Source organism: Protobothrops mucrosquamatus, unplaced genomic scaffold (assembly GCF_001527695.2).
Source record: "Protobothrops mucrosquamatus isolate PMUCROS unplaced genomic scaffold, P.Mucros_1.0 scaffold_149, whole genome shotgun sequence".
NCBI classification, from domain to species: Eukaryota; Metazoa; Chordata; class Lepidosauria; order Squamata; family Viperidae; genus Protobothrops; species Protobothrops mucrosquamatus.
Genome location: NW_015386225.1, coordinates 2,172,665 through 2,192,067, shown reverse-complemented (window position 1 = coordinate 2,192,067; position 19,403 = coordinate 2,172,665). Strand labels below are relative to the sequence as shown.

The window sequence follows — 19,403 nt, the reverse complement described above, 5'->3', positions numbered from 1 at the left end:
GTTAGGGACTCGTTTGCCAATAAGGGCGGGTTTCCAAATGGCTGGTAGGCGGGAGGTATCATCTCGTTTATTCATGCTGTGTGGGCGTTTTTCTATCTCGATGGCTTCTCTGATTATTCTGTTGTTAAAGTGTTCAGTTTTGGCAATAGTTCTGGTCTTTTTAAAGTCAATTTTATGTCCTGTGGCTTTAAGGTGTTGGCCCAGGGAAGAAGTTGGTTCCTCTTTTCTGACTGAGTTCTTGTGTTCTTCAATGCGTGCATTTATTCTTCTGTTGGTTTGTCCGATGTATGTGGTGGGGCAGGCAGTGCATGGGATTTCATATACTCCTTGATTTTCTAACTCAATTTTGTCTTTGGGGTTTCCTAAGAAACTCATATTTATGATGGTCGCGGTGTCCTGGAGTCATGTGATCACCTCTTGTGACCTTCTGACAAGCAAAGTCAATGTGAAAACCAGATTCATCTAACAATTGTATTACTAACTTAACCACTGCAGTGATTCACTTAACAACTGGGGAAAGAAAAGTCATAAAATGGAGCAAAACTCACTTAACAAATGTTTTGCTTAACAACAGAAATTTGGGGCTCAACTAAGGTCATAAGTCGAGGACTACCTGTTCTGAATGGTGAAAAGGAATGAATCATCATTAGGAAAGTTCTGAATAAATGTGATCCAGAGGAAAAAGTTATTCTGCCAAATGGCAGAATGGATAGATAGGAATTAGGGAATAGAGTATAAACAAAGTGATTGGCTTATTTGGAAATCATAGAATTAATAGATTTCTAAGCATTTGCTTAGAATAAAAATCTGTTTTGAGTGATGGTTTATACAAAAGCTTAAGCAATGAAAACACAGAGGAAAGGAATCTAAACTTACATCATGACTAGTGAAAGCTACAAGAGTGATGAATGGTTCTGAATATGAAACAGAACAATTTTTGATTGTGTAAATACTACATATTGGGTAAAAAAGGAAATGCAGTAAAAGGAGATATGTGAAAGAAACTATTATGAGAATAGTATGATTGTATGAACAGAAAGCCCACATCATATTTGAAATAGTATTAGAACATAGATGAATCTCCCAATAGGGTAAATGGAAAACAGATGTAAGAAAAGAAAATGTAGGATTCAGCCAAAAGTAAATAGTGTAATTAGCATGTTAAATTACAGTTAGCTTTTGTTGTGGCATCACTTAATGTTTTAACCTGGCCCTGTCACCTTTTGATATTGTAAATCCCAACATGTTAATCAAAAACTCAATGTATCCAGTAAATTTAAAGGTGCATATCTTCATGTTTAATGCTATATTTTAAGAGTACAAATATATACTATATAGTGGCCAGCTGTTTATTAATCTTTTTTTTTAAACAAAAACAACCTTATATGGAGCATTCATGCTATGATCTCAGTATTTGGAATACGAGATAGTCATAGGTGGAAGGCGATGACTTGTCTATGACGTATCTTTCAACACCTGATAAGGTATGAGTGCAATTCCCAGGATTGTTTCTGGACACTGCTAGCTGGGGAGTCTAAGAAGTGATGTCCCCACACATTTGGCAGGAGCCAGGCTGAAGAAAGATTAGCCTAAATTGACATAGTAACATCATAGCTAAGGCAAAATGAGAAATTCTTATTCAGATCTTTATTCTCCTATCTCGTATGTCAGTATTCCTTAAAGTGTGGTCCAAGGACCTACTGGGGTCTCCCAAAAACCTCTCAGCGGTCTGCAAAATCAAAATTATTTGCCAGATATGGAAAATTTAGCAAAATTTTAAAGCAATGACACTCTCCCCATTATTATTTTTGTTAAAAGTATATGAATTTTTCATAAACCACAATTTATTTATGTTAATATCCAATGGGTTTAATAGTGTTATTCCTACACGATTCAATCAATATTCTGTGAATATTTTGAACATTCAATTTTAATGTTTAATATGATAAACATCAATAAAAACGAACCCTACAAATTTAAGCTCTTTTGGATTCCTCAAAGCTGGGAAGTTAGAAATGGTCCTAAGTGCATACTTCTTAAGAAACACCTCGTTACACTACCCTAGAAAATGATATTTTGATGCACAATTTCCATCCAGATTCCCCAACTTTAAAAAAATCAGAATCACATCTACTTACTTTTGTAAACCTTGTGAAATTCCAGTGTATCAAAAGGGTTTATCAGGTGACTAAAATCCGGTCTGGGCAGCCCACTTAAAAACAAACAATCAGGAACATTGTATTTAAGGCTTAAAGTTTAAATTCTACTGCCATCTCACCTTTCTGGTGTTCATATACAAACCCTGGCACTGTAGAAAATAAAAAGGTCTCTTAATATAAAACCTCTATGACCCTATAACTGAGTTAGGATACTGCCATTCTTTTAGAGATTTATCTTTGAATCTACTCCCGAGTTTTGGTGTCTAGTCCGATTTATATCTATTGTGGCAAGACCTACTTTTACTGGGAAAACTTACTGAATATCAGCCTACATCAGCTTTGTTAGCTAATTCAGAATGGAACTTGTTGCCCTAACATCTGGATATTATATTTGGCAAAAACCCAGGAGTCCCAACCCCATATGCAAGAGCCTGTGGGAATAGGACTGCTTTGCTAGCCTCTCCTATCAAATGTTTCTCTTTTTTTTTTCAACTATACAATGATGTGTTTCCCCAGAAAGTTTTCTGTACTTAATCAGCATGAAGTTTAAACATGATCTGCAAGGGGGCTACTCTTGGACAGCACTTTGAAATTATTCCCATTGTAATTTCTCATTGTTTGCTTTTTTGAAGCACATCACTGGAGCTTTGTTAAACATGTAAACCAAGGCTGAATCACATGCAGTCTTTCACGCTGTAAACTGCTCAGATTAGCTTAAAAATGAGATGGGCAGCATTTTTTTTTAATTAAATAATTTCCAGATCTATTTCTGGGTTCTCTGACGTTCCCCAAATGGGCCATTGATGTTCAGTGGCTATATGGCAATTTTCAGGCATTATTTAAAAACTATGTTAATTTTTAAGTTAATGTATTCAGATCTGAGCAATTTAATGTTTTTTCTATTTTGGGTAGTAAAAGAATCCCAAATTTGCAAATAGAAATTATAGGAACAACAACAAAAAAAAGGGCAAAGATTTTAGGTAACATCGTAAAAAGTTTATTTATATGGAGAAAAGAGTGGAGAAATGTCAAAATATGCAAATGTTAGTAGAAAGGTAGTATATGGGTTCTATGTCAAATAAGGAAAGAAAATTAATGTGTATAAGCGTCCCTCTGCCCATTTTTACATGAAATTGAAAGTGGGATGTGTCAAGAGAAACAGTGAAGTTGAATGTGGTGGGACACTTATCGATCAGTGTGATGTGGGTGATCAAAACACAAAAAGGAGAGATAAGGAGGAATGGGTATTTATTTATTTATTTATTTATTTATTTATTTATTTATTTATTTATTTATTAATTAAATTTCTATGCCACCCATCTGATTAATGCAATGACTCTGGGAAACTTAAAATATAATAAAAAGTTAAAACATGTTTAAAGCACAAGTAAAATTAGAATAAAAAGATCAAAAGTTAAGAACCATAATGATGGGCAGCCTGGAGGTGAGTATCTTCTCTATCCCTCTGCCATCCCAAACCAAGCCAAGAAGCAGGCAGATCTCACTTCTGATGGGAGAATATTCCAGAGGAGGGGTGGCACAGAAAAAAAGGCTCTTCTCCTGCATCTCACTTCTGATGGGAGAATATTCCAGAGGAGGGGTGACATAGAAAAAAAGGCTCTTCTCCTGCACCCCACCAGCCAAAATTCTTTAGCTGATAGAATCTGAAGTAGGCTCATTCCACTGGAATAAGTGGTGTATGGGTTGGTCCCATCGGGGCAAGGCAGTTGCCCAGTGTTGAATGTGGATTCAGTGCAGGAATGGTTGATTAGTATAAAGACATATAAATATATGAAGAGTGAATGGGATCAGAGGAAAAGCTAACATCAGCGCCAGAAGAGAGTGGGGTTTGCTCTGTATATATATATAAGTGGCTTGCCCTCTCAGTGTTGGTAAGAGTCTTATTGGTAGCTCCTTAATTAGGGTATTGTTTGTTTCTAACATTGGTGACGTTACATAGTTGAGTAATGAAATGTCTGCAAGAAAATAACCAAGCTCAGAGAGCACCAAGGACCCTACAGAATAACAATGAGCTACAAATATTTTCTACTATTAAGTTTCAGCTATTTTTTTTATTATCTCCTATTTTTTGTTTTATCCACTTACTATTTCCTATGCATTTTCTTAGTTGAGTGTAGTGGTGTTTACCTAAAAATTTAGAGAATGAGGGCATGCATTTATGTATAGATCTACTCTTTACAGCAATGTTAGATTCTCCCTATTTCACATATCCCCAACCTCCAATCTTTAGACTGCAAAATAGTTTTTTTTCAAGCTCTGATAAAGTTCTCTAAATTATTGGGGAAGAGGTTTTCAGAAAGACTGACTCCTCACATCGAACTGTACCCATCCTCAGAGTTCCTTGACATTAATAGAGGAATGGTCAGCTGTGATCTAACAAAGAGTGTGTGTTTTGGTTGTGGTTTTACAACTCTGCAACTTTTTCCTGGAGCAGATCCAGGGATGATTTTTAGATAAGCAATAGGGTTTTGCTTCTCTAGGCCTCTGACAGATTTATGTTTTTGACTGAGAGTTGATATTGCTTTCTTTAGTTTTAAATGAATTTCATTTTGTTCCTTTTGGGGGAACTGGAAAGAAGAATATTACTGAGTCTATAAAAAGTCATAAATGAGCCCACACCTGAGAGAAGATTGTGGCAGAAAAGAAGCAATAGATTTGTTTGTCCCATTTCTGCTAAAATGCATTTTTTAGACTTCATTTCATAGTTTAGCTAGTGAATACTGGAAGATGAAGAGTCCACTGCCTGCCAATGAATGTGGTACTTTTACCATATTTTGGTTTGGTTTGGTTCTCTTTGGGAACCGAACAAAAAGTATAATATATTAGTTAATTAATATATTACTATTTGATTCCTAACATGCATTAACTGATTAGTATTCAGGTCAGAAATTCAATTCAAAACTCTGAATTGAATGGATTTTTGAAATTGAATTGGAAGGTTAGTTTGGAGACTCAGATGTCTCCAAATTGATTTTGATAATTTTGGATACTTTTGCATATAAACAAAACTGTTTTTCCAAATGAATTCAGAAATATTAAACAAACCATGCAATTGTGATCTGAACATTCTAACTGAATCAACTTAGTTTTCTAAATAAATTTAAATTATCAAATCGATCCATTTTCAAAATGGAACTAATGGTTAAAAATTGGTTTGTGCATGTTTTTTGGTATTAAGTTTCAAGTATTGACTGCACTTCTGTTTGCACAAACCTCAAACACACATTCACATAAAATGATTTATATGTTTTAAGATGAGCAAATAAGTAAACCTAATACTGACAATTAGAGGCAAACTTAAAAGAAACCCTAAACCTTTACCTCTAAAGGTAAAGATTTCCCTGTCCAATCATGTCCAACTCTAGGGGGTGTTGTTCATCTCCATTTCTTGACCAAGGGAGCCAACATTGTCCAAAGACATTTTCCGTGGTCATGTGACCAACATGGCTGTACACCAAAGGGACACAGAATTCTGTTGCTTTCCCTGTTAATCTGCTTGCATTTGCATGCTTTTGAACTTTTAGGTGGCAGGAGCTGGGACAAGGAATGGGAGCTCATCCCGTTATGTGGTGCTCAGGACTTGAACCCAGGTATCAGCTTTCCAGTTGAACCACTGTGCCCCTTCCATAATTTATTTACAAATCTCAAATGTTTAATTTCCCCCCTTATCACTTTTGTTCCTTTCCCCCTTTGGCTTGAAACTTTATAAAATAGAAAATTTTCTATTAATTAGGATTAGATTATTTTTATTCATATTCCCATACCATCCATCTTTTTAAAACAGAAGAAGCATCTTATAGTTATATTTCTGGAATGTATAGTTATGTTTTTAGAAGTTTTATAGTTTAACCAGAATACTTCAGTTATTGGGTGAATTAGAAATTTTAAGATTAAAAATAACATTAATAGAGTATATTCTTTCACATTGCTACTTCTAATGGAACATATGGCGTATACAGAACACTTAGCTCTTCCAGGAAAAAAAAGAAAAAGATAAACTCACTTATCTGGGATGTGTGAGAAAATTTCCGTCACCCATTTTTGCAAAGTATCCAGGGTTTCTAATCAGAAGAATATTTAAAAAAGGAAAAGAATCATAAAATGTAGAAAATATAGAGAATAAGGGGGAAAGACAATTCTGCTATAAAAATGAACTATATACTGTGGGCATGTATCAAATTTCTATGTATGTATCAAAGTCTTCAAATGGCAATTGTGCATTGAATCAAAGATGGGATTTTCTATAGCTTAACTATGAATCCACAAAAGAAGTATCCAATGTTCTTCCTTTCAACTCTTGAAAGTGCTATTTTTGACAGGAACCAGAATCTTTTGACATTGGGACTCTTGGTTTTTTGTTTTTCTTTTGCAGCAAGGATTAAAAAAAAATATGCATACTAACCAGATTTCAGTAATGCAATTTTTTAAATAAAAGGCTAAGGGTAAGAATGGGAGTGAGAGACCTTTAACAGATAAATCTCTCCCATAGTCGTTCCTAGCACTAATAAACCCCTAAATCTTCCTTCAAATTGGCCTGAAGAATATTGCAGTTAAAATTTCACATTTAATTCTTCATGCAAAGCATCATGTTGTGGGCAATGATGCTAAATAATCTACTGGTAGTTGTCCATGCCAGTTGAGATATCCTACACCCTCCATCAAGTGTGCTTAAAAGTCACTCCTTACTAAATGCAAAAAACTATATTTGCTGTATTAAGGATGCATTTACACAGAATCAACCACCCAGTGATTCTCCCAATTAGTTCACTAACCTTATTGTGCTGTAGTGTAATGGTATGTGGGACTGAACTTGGGAGACAGAGGGAAAATAGACTGCCTAGGGCAGTGGTTCTCAACCTTTTTAATGCCGAGACCCCAACCGGTCGTAAGTCGAGGACTAAACCGGTCGTAAGTCGAGGACTAAACCGGTCGTAAGTCGAGGACTAAACCGGTCGTAAGTCGAGGACTACCCAGCCGGTCGTAAGTCGAGGACTTTCCCTGCCCGGGAGCGTCGCGCATGCATGGTTCCGCCCCCTGCGCCAGCCGAGGTGTAGCTGGCAAGCGGCAGAGACGGAGCAGGCCGACCACCAGCTGGCCCAGCCCAAGGGAGGTAAGGCACCCGCCGGAAAAGGGAAAAAAAAATGGCGGACAGCCTTGCTTGGCGACCCCCGTGAAATGGTCGATCGACCCCAAATGGGGTCCCGACCCACAGGTTGAGAACTGGCCTAGGGAATGATAAGATAAGGGGGGGGGGCAAGGGGAGAGGTCTGAGCTTCATTACAGGCACAGAAAGAAATTCAGAAAGGATCCTCCCTAATGTATGAGGCTACAAAAAGAAATGGTAGGAGATTTGTACTTTCAGGCACACAAAATTCTGTTAATGTAGCCTTACAACAAAGTAGATTTACCTCATCTGTTGTGTTTCCTGTCTGGTCCAACTAGGAAGGTAGGCATGTAGCTTAGTCAACCAAAGGACATATTTTTTCATTCTCCCAGCTGCCACAAAGAAGACTGGGAGGCTATCACTTAATCCCATTAATTCCTGCCTTTTTTTTCTCCATAGAAAGCACAGGATTTCAAGGACATTATTCATTTCTCCCTGTTTTTTGCCCTGTTTTGCTTCCGTATGTGGTCATTACCCATGGGGGTAAAAACCAAACCAACCTCTCTGGTAGAAACCCTAAGAGGCTCCTTTTAGTGTAGGGTCCTTCCATAGTTCAGTGGGGACAATTGTAGGGACAGTTCATTATCAGATAAATGGTTCACAAGTTACATGTATAATTAGGTGAATTGGAGGAATTAACGTAGCCCCCCAAAAAACACTAGTTTGGGCTAAAACTAACCCTCAATAGTTAATAGTCACTTTTAATTAATTTAGTTTTAGAATGTACCTAACACACTTACCATTCCCACCTTATGATCCATATAAGTATCAACAAAAGCCTAGCAGTCTCATGGGCATATCTTGTAACACCTTAAAAATTAGCAAATATGTTGTCACTTAAATTCTGGGGGATTGTTATGTCATGAAATTGATCGCAAACATAATCTACAACAGTTTATGTAATAAAATAAAACTGTTGTTTTTCTTGTAAACGTAACCTAGCTATACAGTACCTCAAGGAATGCTGCTAAGGATGCATCCAAAAATGATGATAAACTTAGGATCATTGAAATCTTGGCTATTTCTAAATAGCTATGTAGTCTCATAATGGCCTAGTTCCTTGATCCATATGATTGAAATCTGGAAAGATTGGAGTGATTTTGCCAACCTTTCCTTGAGATCAAGTGAAAGAATAGCAACATGTTGTAAGATCTTATGAAAAAACAAGCAAACTTACTTCTCAAGGTTTTTGCTATTTGTAGGTTTTAAGGGGCTTGGTGATCATTCTGATCTCTTGATTATTATTTTAATTTGAATGAGCCTCAAGCACAGTTATATATATCAGTGCCCATAAGAACCCATCATTGTTAGATTGGTGGCTTTAGGACTGGACTAACATATACATTAACACAATGGTGTAAGTTGTGCAATTGTACCAGCAAACCAACAGAGTTTCTACTCCTTCCACTGTGTTATTTTAATGGCAGATTTTTCATTCTAACAAATTCCATCAATTACACAACTGAATACACTTTCATATATTATCTATCTATCTATCTATCTATCTATCTATCTATCTATCTATCTATCTATCTATCTATCTATCTATCTATCTATCTATCTATCTATCTATCATAATTATGGGTAATTTCTACCTCTAGACTGGACAACAAGATTCATGTAGTGAGCTGAGTAATATCGTTTTCTGAAATCCCTCAGTCTTGCGTAGGTATCAATTCCTTTCTTTTTTGGTGCATATTTCAGTGTCTCTGCATTACCTATATAATTTGTGAAGAAGAGATTTTCTTATTAACATTAGTATCAATTTCCCTACAGTCTTGCACTTTAGTTCTACATGTTTTCTCTGCAACAAAGCAGATTTTGTTTAACTTAAAATAGCCCAATAATACCAACTAAATATTAGTTTAGAAATGCTATGCTGGATATACAAATGAAACCAGCTGATGACTTATTAATTAAAAGTGATGTACACATAATAAGCCAAAAGAATGATTTGAATAATTTTTTAAGAAGAGACTGGACAGCCATTTGTCTGAAATGGTATAGGGTTTCCTGCCTGAGCAGGGGGTTGGACTAGATGACCTCCAAGGTCCCTTCCATATTTTTTTTTAATTATTATTATTATTATTATTATTATTATTATTATTATTATTATTATTATTATTATTATTATTATTATTATTATTCTATGTTGGATTTACAAAAAACGACCTTAAAGTTTTGAGAAATTTTGTGAAAATGGACAAAATTTTTTACTTTCTAGAACATTATTTGACTGGACTAAAGGTCAAGATTGTTAGAAGTAAAAGGAAGGAAAGTAATATTGGTTTACTTGATTAAGATTAAAATAGATGTGTTGTTATCTTTGGTGATCCTTAATGGACTTTTGCTGATTAGGACTGGCAAAGCTTTAATGATTTGTTTATAGATAACAGATGGGATATTGTTGTATTTAAAAGAAAGTAATAAGTCACCAAAATTGTTTATACTTGTTGTGCTAAAGGGGGAAGTCATATCTATCTATCTATCTATCTATCTATCTATCTATCTATCTATCTATCTATCTATCTATCTACCTACGTGTTTGTGTGTGTGTTTTCTTTTTCTTTGCTATATTCTTATTTTGAATTTCTTTCCTATTTTCTTTTTTTTCTTTCCTGCTCTATTTTTTCTTTTTATTCTTTTTTGTTTTTATTAGTTTTTATCTTTTTAATTGTAATTTTTAATAAAATTACTATAAAAAGGAAAGTGTCCCAAAATCAAACGATTGATTTTGTCCTACACTTAATGATAGAGACTTTTAGCCTAGTTTCAGGCATGCAGATGCTGGGATTGAACTTGGTGACTTCTGCAAAAAGAGGATGTGTTGCATCATGATGCTACAGCATGTCCTTTTCTTTCATTATTTTAACTTAGACCAGATGACAATTGAATGTCAAGCAAACACCTTTAAGAATCTGTAATTAAATACCTTGACTACTCTATGACTGGAGCCAAACATAAAGTTAAACAATTGGTTAATCATGATTATTTGAAGAAGCCACAATTAGCCAGGTTTTACAAATAAAGGTAGGAAATATGCTTTAAGAACAATAGCTGAGTTTGTCACATCATGATACAATAAACCTAGAATTATTCTAGACAATTGGGCAACTAAATTTCATTTTTGATGTGTGCCGTTGTGGCCACAGTAAAAAAATGACAATAAAAGTTATCCTATCTATCTCTATCTTATCTTCAATCAATTTTTCCTGATGTTAATTAATACTTCAAGATTTATCATAACTTTGGGGATTGCCATCTTTCTAAGCCTATAGGAATCAGTGGCAAAACTATGTCTTAAGTCCAGCACTTCATGTATATGGGTTGCTCCTTATGCAAAAGCTAAATGACTCAAAAGCTAAAAGAGGTCTAAAAGTAGGCTTACCTTCTGTGAATTAATGTAAGATTAATATATTGACCTGATTAATGTAGAGATAATCTATTTGGATAAGAAGGATATATGTTTTTACAAGACTATCATATACTGCATCAGACTTAACCATATCTTGAAGGACACAAGATCATTGAGGCATACAAAGCCACTGTCATGAAGCTTTTTTGAAGAATAGCATATCGACAATTTTTGAAAGTAGAGAAAATACTTTATATTATATAAAGTTACCATCAAATACAAGCTCCATTAAAGCCCATCTGCTTGTATCTCAGTATACTTGACTTACCCCAAAAGAATTTTCTCATAGGATGTCCTGGTTTTGCGAGACTTCCAAGCAGGAGTTCTCTTCTGTTAGCATCAGAGGGTTTTGCAATCTGATATTCTGTTTATTTTAAAGTACACATTAGGCATAAGAACTTAGGAAAGGAATTCCAGTGATATGATCATTTGGACAAGGCAAAGAGCATAATGCACACATACATGAAGCAGCAATGAAAAGTGTCATACTCATTTGACACATGCATTGGATTTGTGGTTTTGTTGCAGAAATATCATGGGCTTCATCAGGGATTACTAGTACTTTGGAGAATGAGTATTTCTAGCAGCTCTGCCTATTTATCAACCGTAACAGAGCCAGAACCTCAATTAAAATAGGATAAATAGATGTTCTCTTTCAAGGGGCAAATTACCATATAACCATGACATACATATTGGTGGGAAGAGAGAGAAGTCCTTGATTACACTGGTTCTTCTTCTGATAGAAACATACAATAAGCTACATTTGGGGTATTTCCTTATCAACATTTATTTCTGTGCCTTAGCATTTTCCACTGCTATAAGGGTGTACCAAAAACCGGAGCTCAAGACCCAAATCTAGAACTCCACAGGCCAAGAAATGATCATCCAGAACTGCAGGTTGAGAGATAAAAAGTGGCCAGTTTCATCATGAAGTCCCGGATGAGGGAACCAGAGTTTATGCTGGTTCACATCTTCCTTTGTTCTTTGCTACCTTCCTTCTTAATCCTGTGCATACCTAGCTACATATCTTCATTTGGTCAAAGGGGTTTATCCTCCAGGAAGTTTATTTATTGGTAGCAATAATATAAAGTAATAATATAAAATAGAGATTGCTTTCCTTTCTGTTTCATAGGTGAAGGCAGAGGATTTAGAGACAATAACTTCCACCAGGACAGTGTTTTCTTTGTTTTGTTTTTTAAAAATCATTTGGTGTTAGATCTTAAACTGAGATAAAGGAAGTTTCAAGAAGTTGTGTAATGTTGTAGTTGAACAACCAGGCTTGTGTCACCCTAACAACACACAGAATAATGCTTTTTTTTCATTTTTTTGGTCCCGTCAAATCAGTATTGATGACTGAGCGACTAAATGGATAAATCCCTGCAGCTTTCTCGGCAAGATGTGATTTGCTACTGCCTTTTTCCTAGGGTTGAAAGAGAGTAACTGGCCCAAGGTCACCCAGCTGGCTTTGTGCCTAAGGCCTTAATAGATCTCATAGCTCCTGGCTTCTAGTCTGGTGTCTTAACCATCACACTAAACTGATTGTCAGTAGTGTATGAACATTTACACTGCATTAATCTCCACTGAATTCAACATATTTCCTGCAAGATACCACCAGGATTGCAGTTATTTGTCAAGATTAGGATGTTTGGAGAATAGAACTCCTAAAAGGTATTGTCGGCAATCAAGTGCAAAGTACATGTAATGCAACTGATTTTAAAGATTTTAAATGTGCTTAAACCTTTGAATTGAAAATATTTTTTTTTATAAAATGGTTGTGAGACAGGCCATCCAAATTTCACAAACACGAATATGTCAAAAAATGAAGTGAGATAGTTTCCCACCATCTAAGAACTGAAAAACTATAAGCAGTGAACAACCCATCCATTAGTTTTACCACTATCCACAGCTTCAACTTCACGGTCAATAGCATCTTTAATCATCAGAGGATGAATGAAGAACTGTGCCCATCTATAAATAAAGTAGAAGAGAAATACAGGTGTTTGCTATTAAGCCTTGAAATGTATAGAATAATAATGATTTGTTTCCATAAATATGCTTATGAACTAATGTTATGGCAAAATAAAATTTGATTTTTTTTTAACCAAGCATTCATTTTGATGAAAAATGGTTTTTCATTTATTTGCTTTCATTTTTTATTACACCTAGGCAAGGTATAGGTTTCTTTTATTTTAATTATTTAGAGGGAATACACAAACATATACTCACACACAAAAACTCTATTTTATTGTAGAATTACATCTCTGGCAGCTTGAATTTTCCATGACTTCCCAAATTTCAAGATCCTAAAAGATCCGAAAATATCTTGATTATAGGATCTCTAATCACATATAACTAGAGATCCTATAATCAAGATATTTTAGGATCTTTTTTCAGATTAGAAAGATCAGTCAACTGGTCTTTCAGTTAAAGAGGGTTTGACTTCCCTTGACCTCTCCCAAACCCTCACTAACATCTTCTGAGCTTCATAAAAATAAAGAGAATTTGAGGACTGAGGCTCACTTAAAGATAACATAAAAACTAGCAAACGACAAAAGCTAGGCTAAGACTAAGCTAAACCTGCCACCAGGAAAGAACTAAACAGAACATGTATTTTAAATGCATGCAAGAATTACGTTCATATTTGAAACATTTAAAGCTCCAATGATTAATGTTGAGCTAAAACTGCTGCCTAGCCTAACTAGAAGGTTTCTAAAAGGATTTGGAACTTTATAGAAATATTTCAAGCTCAGAGCAGAATTATTTTGCGCTTGAAACAGTATTAGGCTGGCTTGTACACTTCACTATGGTTAGAACAAGCTGCTTTGAGCTTATAGCCACTATTTCGAGCTCAAAATAATGTTTGAATTCAAAATGCTAACCGTTTGGCACACCTCTAATGCATATTATGATTTTATCCCTCAGAACTTTAGAACTCAAAATGGTCTTTCTGCTATCCATCATGCTTTCAATAAATTAGAATTATGCAAAAGAGGCAATTTACCTATGGCACTAGAGCAGGGGTAGTCAACCTTGGTTCTTTTATGACTCGTGGACTTCAACTCCCAGAATTCCTGAGCCAGCTGTGCTGGCTCAGGAATTCTGGGAGTTGAAGTCCACGAGTCATAAAAGAGCCAAGGTTGACTACCCCTGCACTAGAGCATGATAATCGGAGCCCTAATAAGCCAATTAATCTTTGATGTTGTTCCTCTGTCCTGTTCTACCTCTGAGATTTCCTTCAATTAGAAGGAATTTTTCAAATTTTGCAAAACTTTCTTCCAGCAATAAAAGTCTATATGGCCAAAAGTAAAGAATAATGGGATCTGGACTCAATAACAGCTGCAAGACCTCTGGTGACCCAATTCTTAAGTAGAACACACAAATTAATTACTGCTTGATGATCTGCAATAAATGATATTTATGAATATTTATGGTTAATTTAGAACAGTGCTTCCCAAACTTGAATAAATTACCCAAAATTGGGTAAAAGTTTTTTTTTCTGTGTAATCACACACAAACCCACTAACCCAATATCACAAAATATCCCAACAGGGATAAGTAAATTGACTTAAAGATGTCCATGTATTCTAAAATATATTCAAAAATCTACAAAAAAATCTATTAAGATGAAAATCAATCACACCACCAATGATAGTTTCTTAGAAATGCGATAAAGATCATTCGCTGATATTTTTATAACACAAATAATCCTCAAGTTATGAATTTAATTCAGTGACAATTTGAAGTTATGACTGTGTTGAAGGAAGGGACTTACAAGCAGTCCTCAAAGTCTGATAAGATTTTCTAATAAGCAATTTGAGGTAATGAAGGAAAAGTCTGGGAAGCACTAATCTAGTACGTATAAGATATAGAGTGACTGTACTCTTCAAATTGCTATAACTACCCAGTCATTCTACTGAGGGATCTTAGTCTTTTAGCTTATTAAGTTACCTGTCAAGAGCTTCTTTAAAATATTTCTTTTGGATATCAAACTGGAAAATAGTTCGTTCTGTATCTGTTGAGGCATTGTCTGACCCTCCATGCTTCTTTAAGAATGTATCAAATCCATTTTCATCTGGATATTTCTGGCTACCCATAAATACCACTAGAAGAAAGCAGTCAGATAATTGGCTGTGATCAGATGCAGGCAAGGATTTCAGTATATTATCACTCATGTCAATGGCTCTATCTCCAAAGGGGGGGGGGAGAAATGCTTTATTAGGGCTGCAGCAGTTAAATGTGCCAGATTAAAAAAATAGAAAGTGATTCTAGAACAATGGGGTAGTTCCTGAAAAGGCTCTGCTCGATAGGTGAACTAGTGGCTATATACCTATGTGGATGTAATGATCACACTGAAATGGGATTAACCAGGTCTGAACAGCTGATATCCTTCAGACTCTTTTGGACCTCCTACCTCTCTGTGCTCCATGCCACTGGCTAACTTATGGCACTGGCTACTGTATATCGGAAAGTGTTCACATGGTTTTCAGTTTCTAACAGTATCAATTTCCAATAGAAGATAATGTATGTAGTTCCGGGTTGAACTGTGGAGTCCTTGCTGCTCTCTGAACTTAGTTGGTTTCTTGCAGATATTTCATTACCTGATTAGGTAACATCTTCAGTTCTAGAAGAGAGTTGGGGTTATTCCTCTGTTTATGTACAGTAGCTTGCTCTGTCAGTGTTGGTGGGGTTGTTATTTTCTCCTTGGTAGTTCCTTGATTAGGTTACTGTTTACTGCTTCATTGTTGACTAGTTTAGTTCCTGTTTATCTGGATGTTGATTGTTGGCAAAGAAGTGTTTTTTAAAATTCTTTTTAGCTTCTTTATTGTCTGTTTTGAATAGTGTGCAAATGTTGTTTATCTCTATGTGCCTTAACATCTGCAAGAAAGTATCCAAGCTCAAGGAATACCACAATATCAATTTCCCACAGCGTTGTGTTATTCTTGGCCACTGTTGGAACATTTAAAAGAGGGACAGATTCTCATACTTATCCACTACCAAAAGTTCAACTAGGTTGGGATTTGGGAAGTACTTCACTTTCACATCCAGTTTTGTCTTTGTCCCTTTCTCTGGAACATCTTACGAATGTAAATGTCTATGGCGATTCTCAATCATTCAGGTCATGGTTGTCCCAAAGGTGCTTTTTCAAGAGGCAACTGGACTTTCTTGTTTTTCCTTGAAGGCATTTCACTTCTCATCCAAGAAACATCTGTTTCTGAAGTTCTGAAGAAGCTTCTTGGATGAGAAGCAAAACATCTTCAAGGAAAAACAAAGGAAGTCCAGTTGCCTCTTGAAAAAGCACCTTTGGGACTTATGAATGTAAGTAGACTTATGGAAAGGTATTGATTTATCTGCCTTGTTTTTTTTTTATTGCTTTCCATTACTTTTTTTTTAAAGCACAGTTTGACTGATTTTAAAAGAAAACTAAGAACAGCTTTAGGCCTGTAAAAGAAAATATTTAAATAGTACTGAGGATGTCAACATATAGAAAGCTGCACATTCCACAGCAAGAGATAGGACAGCTTTCTTTCTGTCTCTTTGTTAATTGTTTGGTAGATAAGCTTTAGATTTTACATACTATGCTCCAAAAAATGAGCCAATCCAGGTAAATCACCAGGGTCACAGAAACTCCCAACACCAACAGCAAGGGCGGCTGCAGCCTGCAATCAAAATATAAAGCAGAAACAGTGAGAAGTCAATACAAGACAAAGCCAAAGTATACAGCATTTTTCCAGTATGAAAGGAATCCTACTTCTGTCAAAATTCTGCTCCATTCCCAACTGCAAGCCTGTCCCTAAGAAAGCAAGCAGACACAGATGCTGTTATTTATGTTTCACTCTTAAATTTTCTTTGCAGGCAAACTGGAGTAACATACACAACAAAATAAAGTCTTCAAATCCTGCAATTCAGGCTGCTTCAAATAATCCCATTTTCTTCTTGCTCTGTAGTAAAATAATATCTTAGCTGTTTTTTTAAAAAAATATTTCAGACAAATGTTGTACCTTAAGAATGCTCATTATCATTTTATTCATTTTGACAGGAGCATTTCGACCTCTGGCCCATGAGTTGCAGTTGTACTCTCCAAAGTCATTTTTGAAGTCATCAAAGCATCAGAGTTCCCCCACCCAGAACCTTGATTCTTTTAAAAAAATTCAGTTATAAAAATAGATGTATTAAGTTTACCCAGGGCTTAACACATATATTTCTTTTACACTTGTTTGAGCAAGCAGCAAATAGTCACTTTTTAAGAGTCGACATAACATCACTGCCATGTGAACCCTTGGTGTTCAGAATGTGTTAACTTTGACACAAACAGGGTGTACCTACTGGCTAAGAAATAACACATCCCTCGATGTGCTATAACACAATTAATTCAAGCTACTGTCTCAACAATAGTGCTCATCCTGATGTTTACAGATAGTCCTTGCTTAATGACCATAATGATAGTCCTGGGTTTACAGATAGTCCTTGCTTAATGACCATAATGAGGACTGGCAACTCCATTGCTAAGTTCATTAAGTGAGACATCAAGTGACTGTGCTGGACTTACAATGTCACTTTTCCCCACAGTCATTAAGTGAGATATTACATGACCAAGATTTGCAGTTTCATTGCTGGCTTCTCCATTGACTCTGCTTGTCAGACGTTAGCTGTGAAGCACCCAAATGGATATCTTGTGATTGCAGGACACTGCGACAGTCATAAAATGGCTTCTGGTTGTAAAGCACCTGAATCTTGACCATGTGACCATGGGGATATTAGGGCAGCTATGAGTGTAATAACCAGTTACTTTTTCAATAATGTTCTAAATTTTAATGTTTTCTAAACTCAGCAGTCATTACTTGTCTATTTTATTTAATACTACATCTCGCCGATTAACAAGTAGCTAAGTTATTTTATAACATACCTGCTTTTCTGTACTGCCCATCTTATTTTCATCTTCTTGTTTCACTAATTCTTCATATATTTCAGGGTCATCATGGTCTTCCCTCACTTCACGATCACCTTCAACAATACCATCACTTCCAAAATCATAACTTCCTTCACTTCCAACTTCACCATCCAGAGATCCATCCTCAGATTCCTTGATATTCCTATCATTTCTCTCAGTTTCCTGAATTTTTGTAGCAAGAACGTCTTCCTCATCTGTTCCAGAAGATATTAGGAAATCTTCTAGTTCAGTGTCTGATTCATCAGAAGAAGTGCAATCATCAATTGTCCAGTCAGAAATCAACAGCACATTCATGCCATTTTTTAATTTGATGTGCCTGTAAAAATAATGATAGAGGTGTTTTATGTGTATGTGCAGTATAAACAGGCATTTTTCTTGGCAGCTATTCTCATAACCCCTGCAAAGTATTTTGAAATATATATTATGGTGAATTAGTAAAAACTCCCTGTTATATCAAGGGGCTCACACAATACCCATTTTTCAGGTCTGTACAGAGAAGATGGATGTTGAATTGGATGTTGTGAATAAATATCTTTTGAGTGGCGAGTTTCGCCAGACAAAATGTCTTGTATTCCAGAATTTCTTTCCAAAAGAAGCAGGCTCTTTCATTTGTACTCTTTTAAGCATTTTGCCTTAAAGAACAATAGAAAATTAAGTCAATCCCTTCTGGCTTTCTTATTTTTTATACCAGGGCTACAAAAGTGGATGAAGAGATAGTTCATATTAATTATTATGTATCAGCCTACAGATAAATTGGTCATGAAAATTATTATTACTTTAATTATCAATCTTATATCTATTTCTTATTGTTTAAAAAAACATTTTCCAATTAAAAGAAATCCTGAAGACAATCTATTTATGTGGTGCCTAAGAACCAACACCAGACTGATGGCATGACAATACCTCTAACACCATAAAACATCCACGTCTGCCTATCCCAGATCCTTGGGAAAAACTTGATAGGTGGATAAAATGTCAAATCCAGTCTGAACATTTGGCTAACTGCACAATGAACAATTATTAATAGTAACAATTACTCCATTCACTCCAAAGTGATACTAGTCACATGGGCAGTGGTCCTTGGAAGGTAACGATGATAATGATGCTGGTGCTGCTCTGGAAAAAAAACAAGTTTCTTGTCCATTCCTACTGTCAGCCCATAATTACCTGTACTCCTTATGGTCACTGGGTGATTTTACAATATCTGGGTCTCCCTCATTTTTCTTGGCTCTACGCTTCCGCAATTCCTCTGCATGTTGGGCCCTTTCATTACGGCATCTCTGTGGCCTCTGCTGCTGTGAGCGTATAACTGGACAATTTTCTGCTCCTTTGGTCCTAGTCTCACCAGACATTTCAGAGGCTCCAAGATGAACTTCAAAGAGCTGGCTAGCTAACCTACTTGTCTACTAACTATACAGCTCCATTCCAGCCAGATAAGTATCCCATCCATCAGCTAGCCTGTTTATCTTTTTCTTCCCATTGGTTGACTAGATGCTTTAGAATTAATATATGTTTATGACATCAGTGAAGGAGAAAAACAGGATTCCGTGAGAATGATTAAAGGGGAAAGAAAGGGCATAAGAAAACAGTATATAGGACTTCATTTGCGTTTAGGTTATAGTGTTTCTATTTATCTAGTTAGATAAAAAGGGAATGACATAATAGATCTGGAAGAAGGTGGTTTGATGGTCTTCA

At 35.7% G+C, this 19,403-nt stretch overlaps 1 protein-coding gene across 1 annotated transcript in view; it reads right to left on the bottom strand.

Annotated features, from left to right (window-relative positions):
• LOC114922791 (nardilysin-like) overlaps positions 1-19,060 on the bottom strand; it is a 25,221-nt gene extending 6,161 nt beyond the window's left edge. The window contains exons 1-9 of the mRNA XM_029284764.1: positions 18,876-19,060; positions 17,664-18,024; positions 16,335-16,416; positions 14,708-14,861; positions 12,654-12,727; positions 11,028-11,123; positions 8,940-9,062; positions 6,184-6,241; positions 2,139-2,212 (exon numbers count right to left, since the gene is read on the bottom strand). Coding sequence (XP_029140597.1) covers positions 2,139-2,212; positions 6,184-6,241; positions 8,940-9,062; positions 11,028-11,123; positions 12,654-12,727; positions 14,708-14,861; positions 16,335-16,416; positions 17,664-18,024; positions 18,876-19,060 — 1,207 coding nt within the window. The remainder of the gene's footprint in view (positions 1-2,138; positions 2,213-6,183; positions 6,242-8,939; positions 9,063-11,027; positions 11,124-12,653; positions 12,728-14,707; positions 14,862-16,334; positions 16,417-17,663; positions 18,025-18,875) is intronic.
• Between the last annotated feature and the right edge of the window lie 343 nt (positions 19,061-19,403).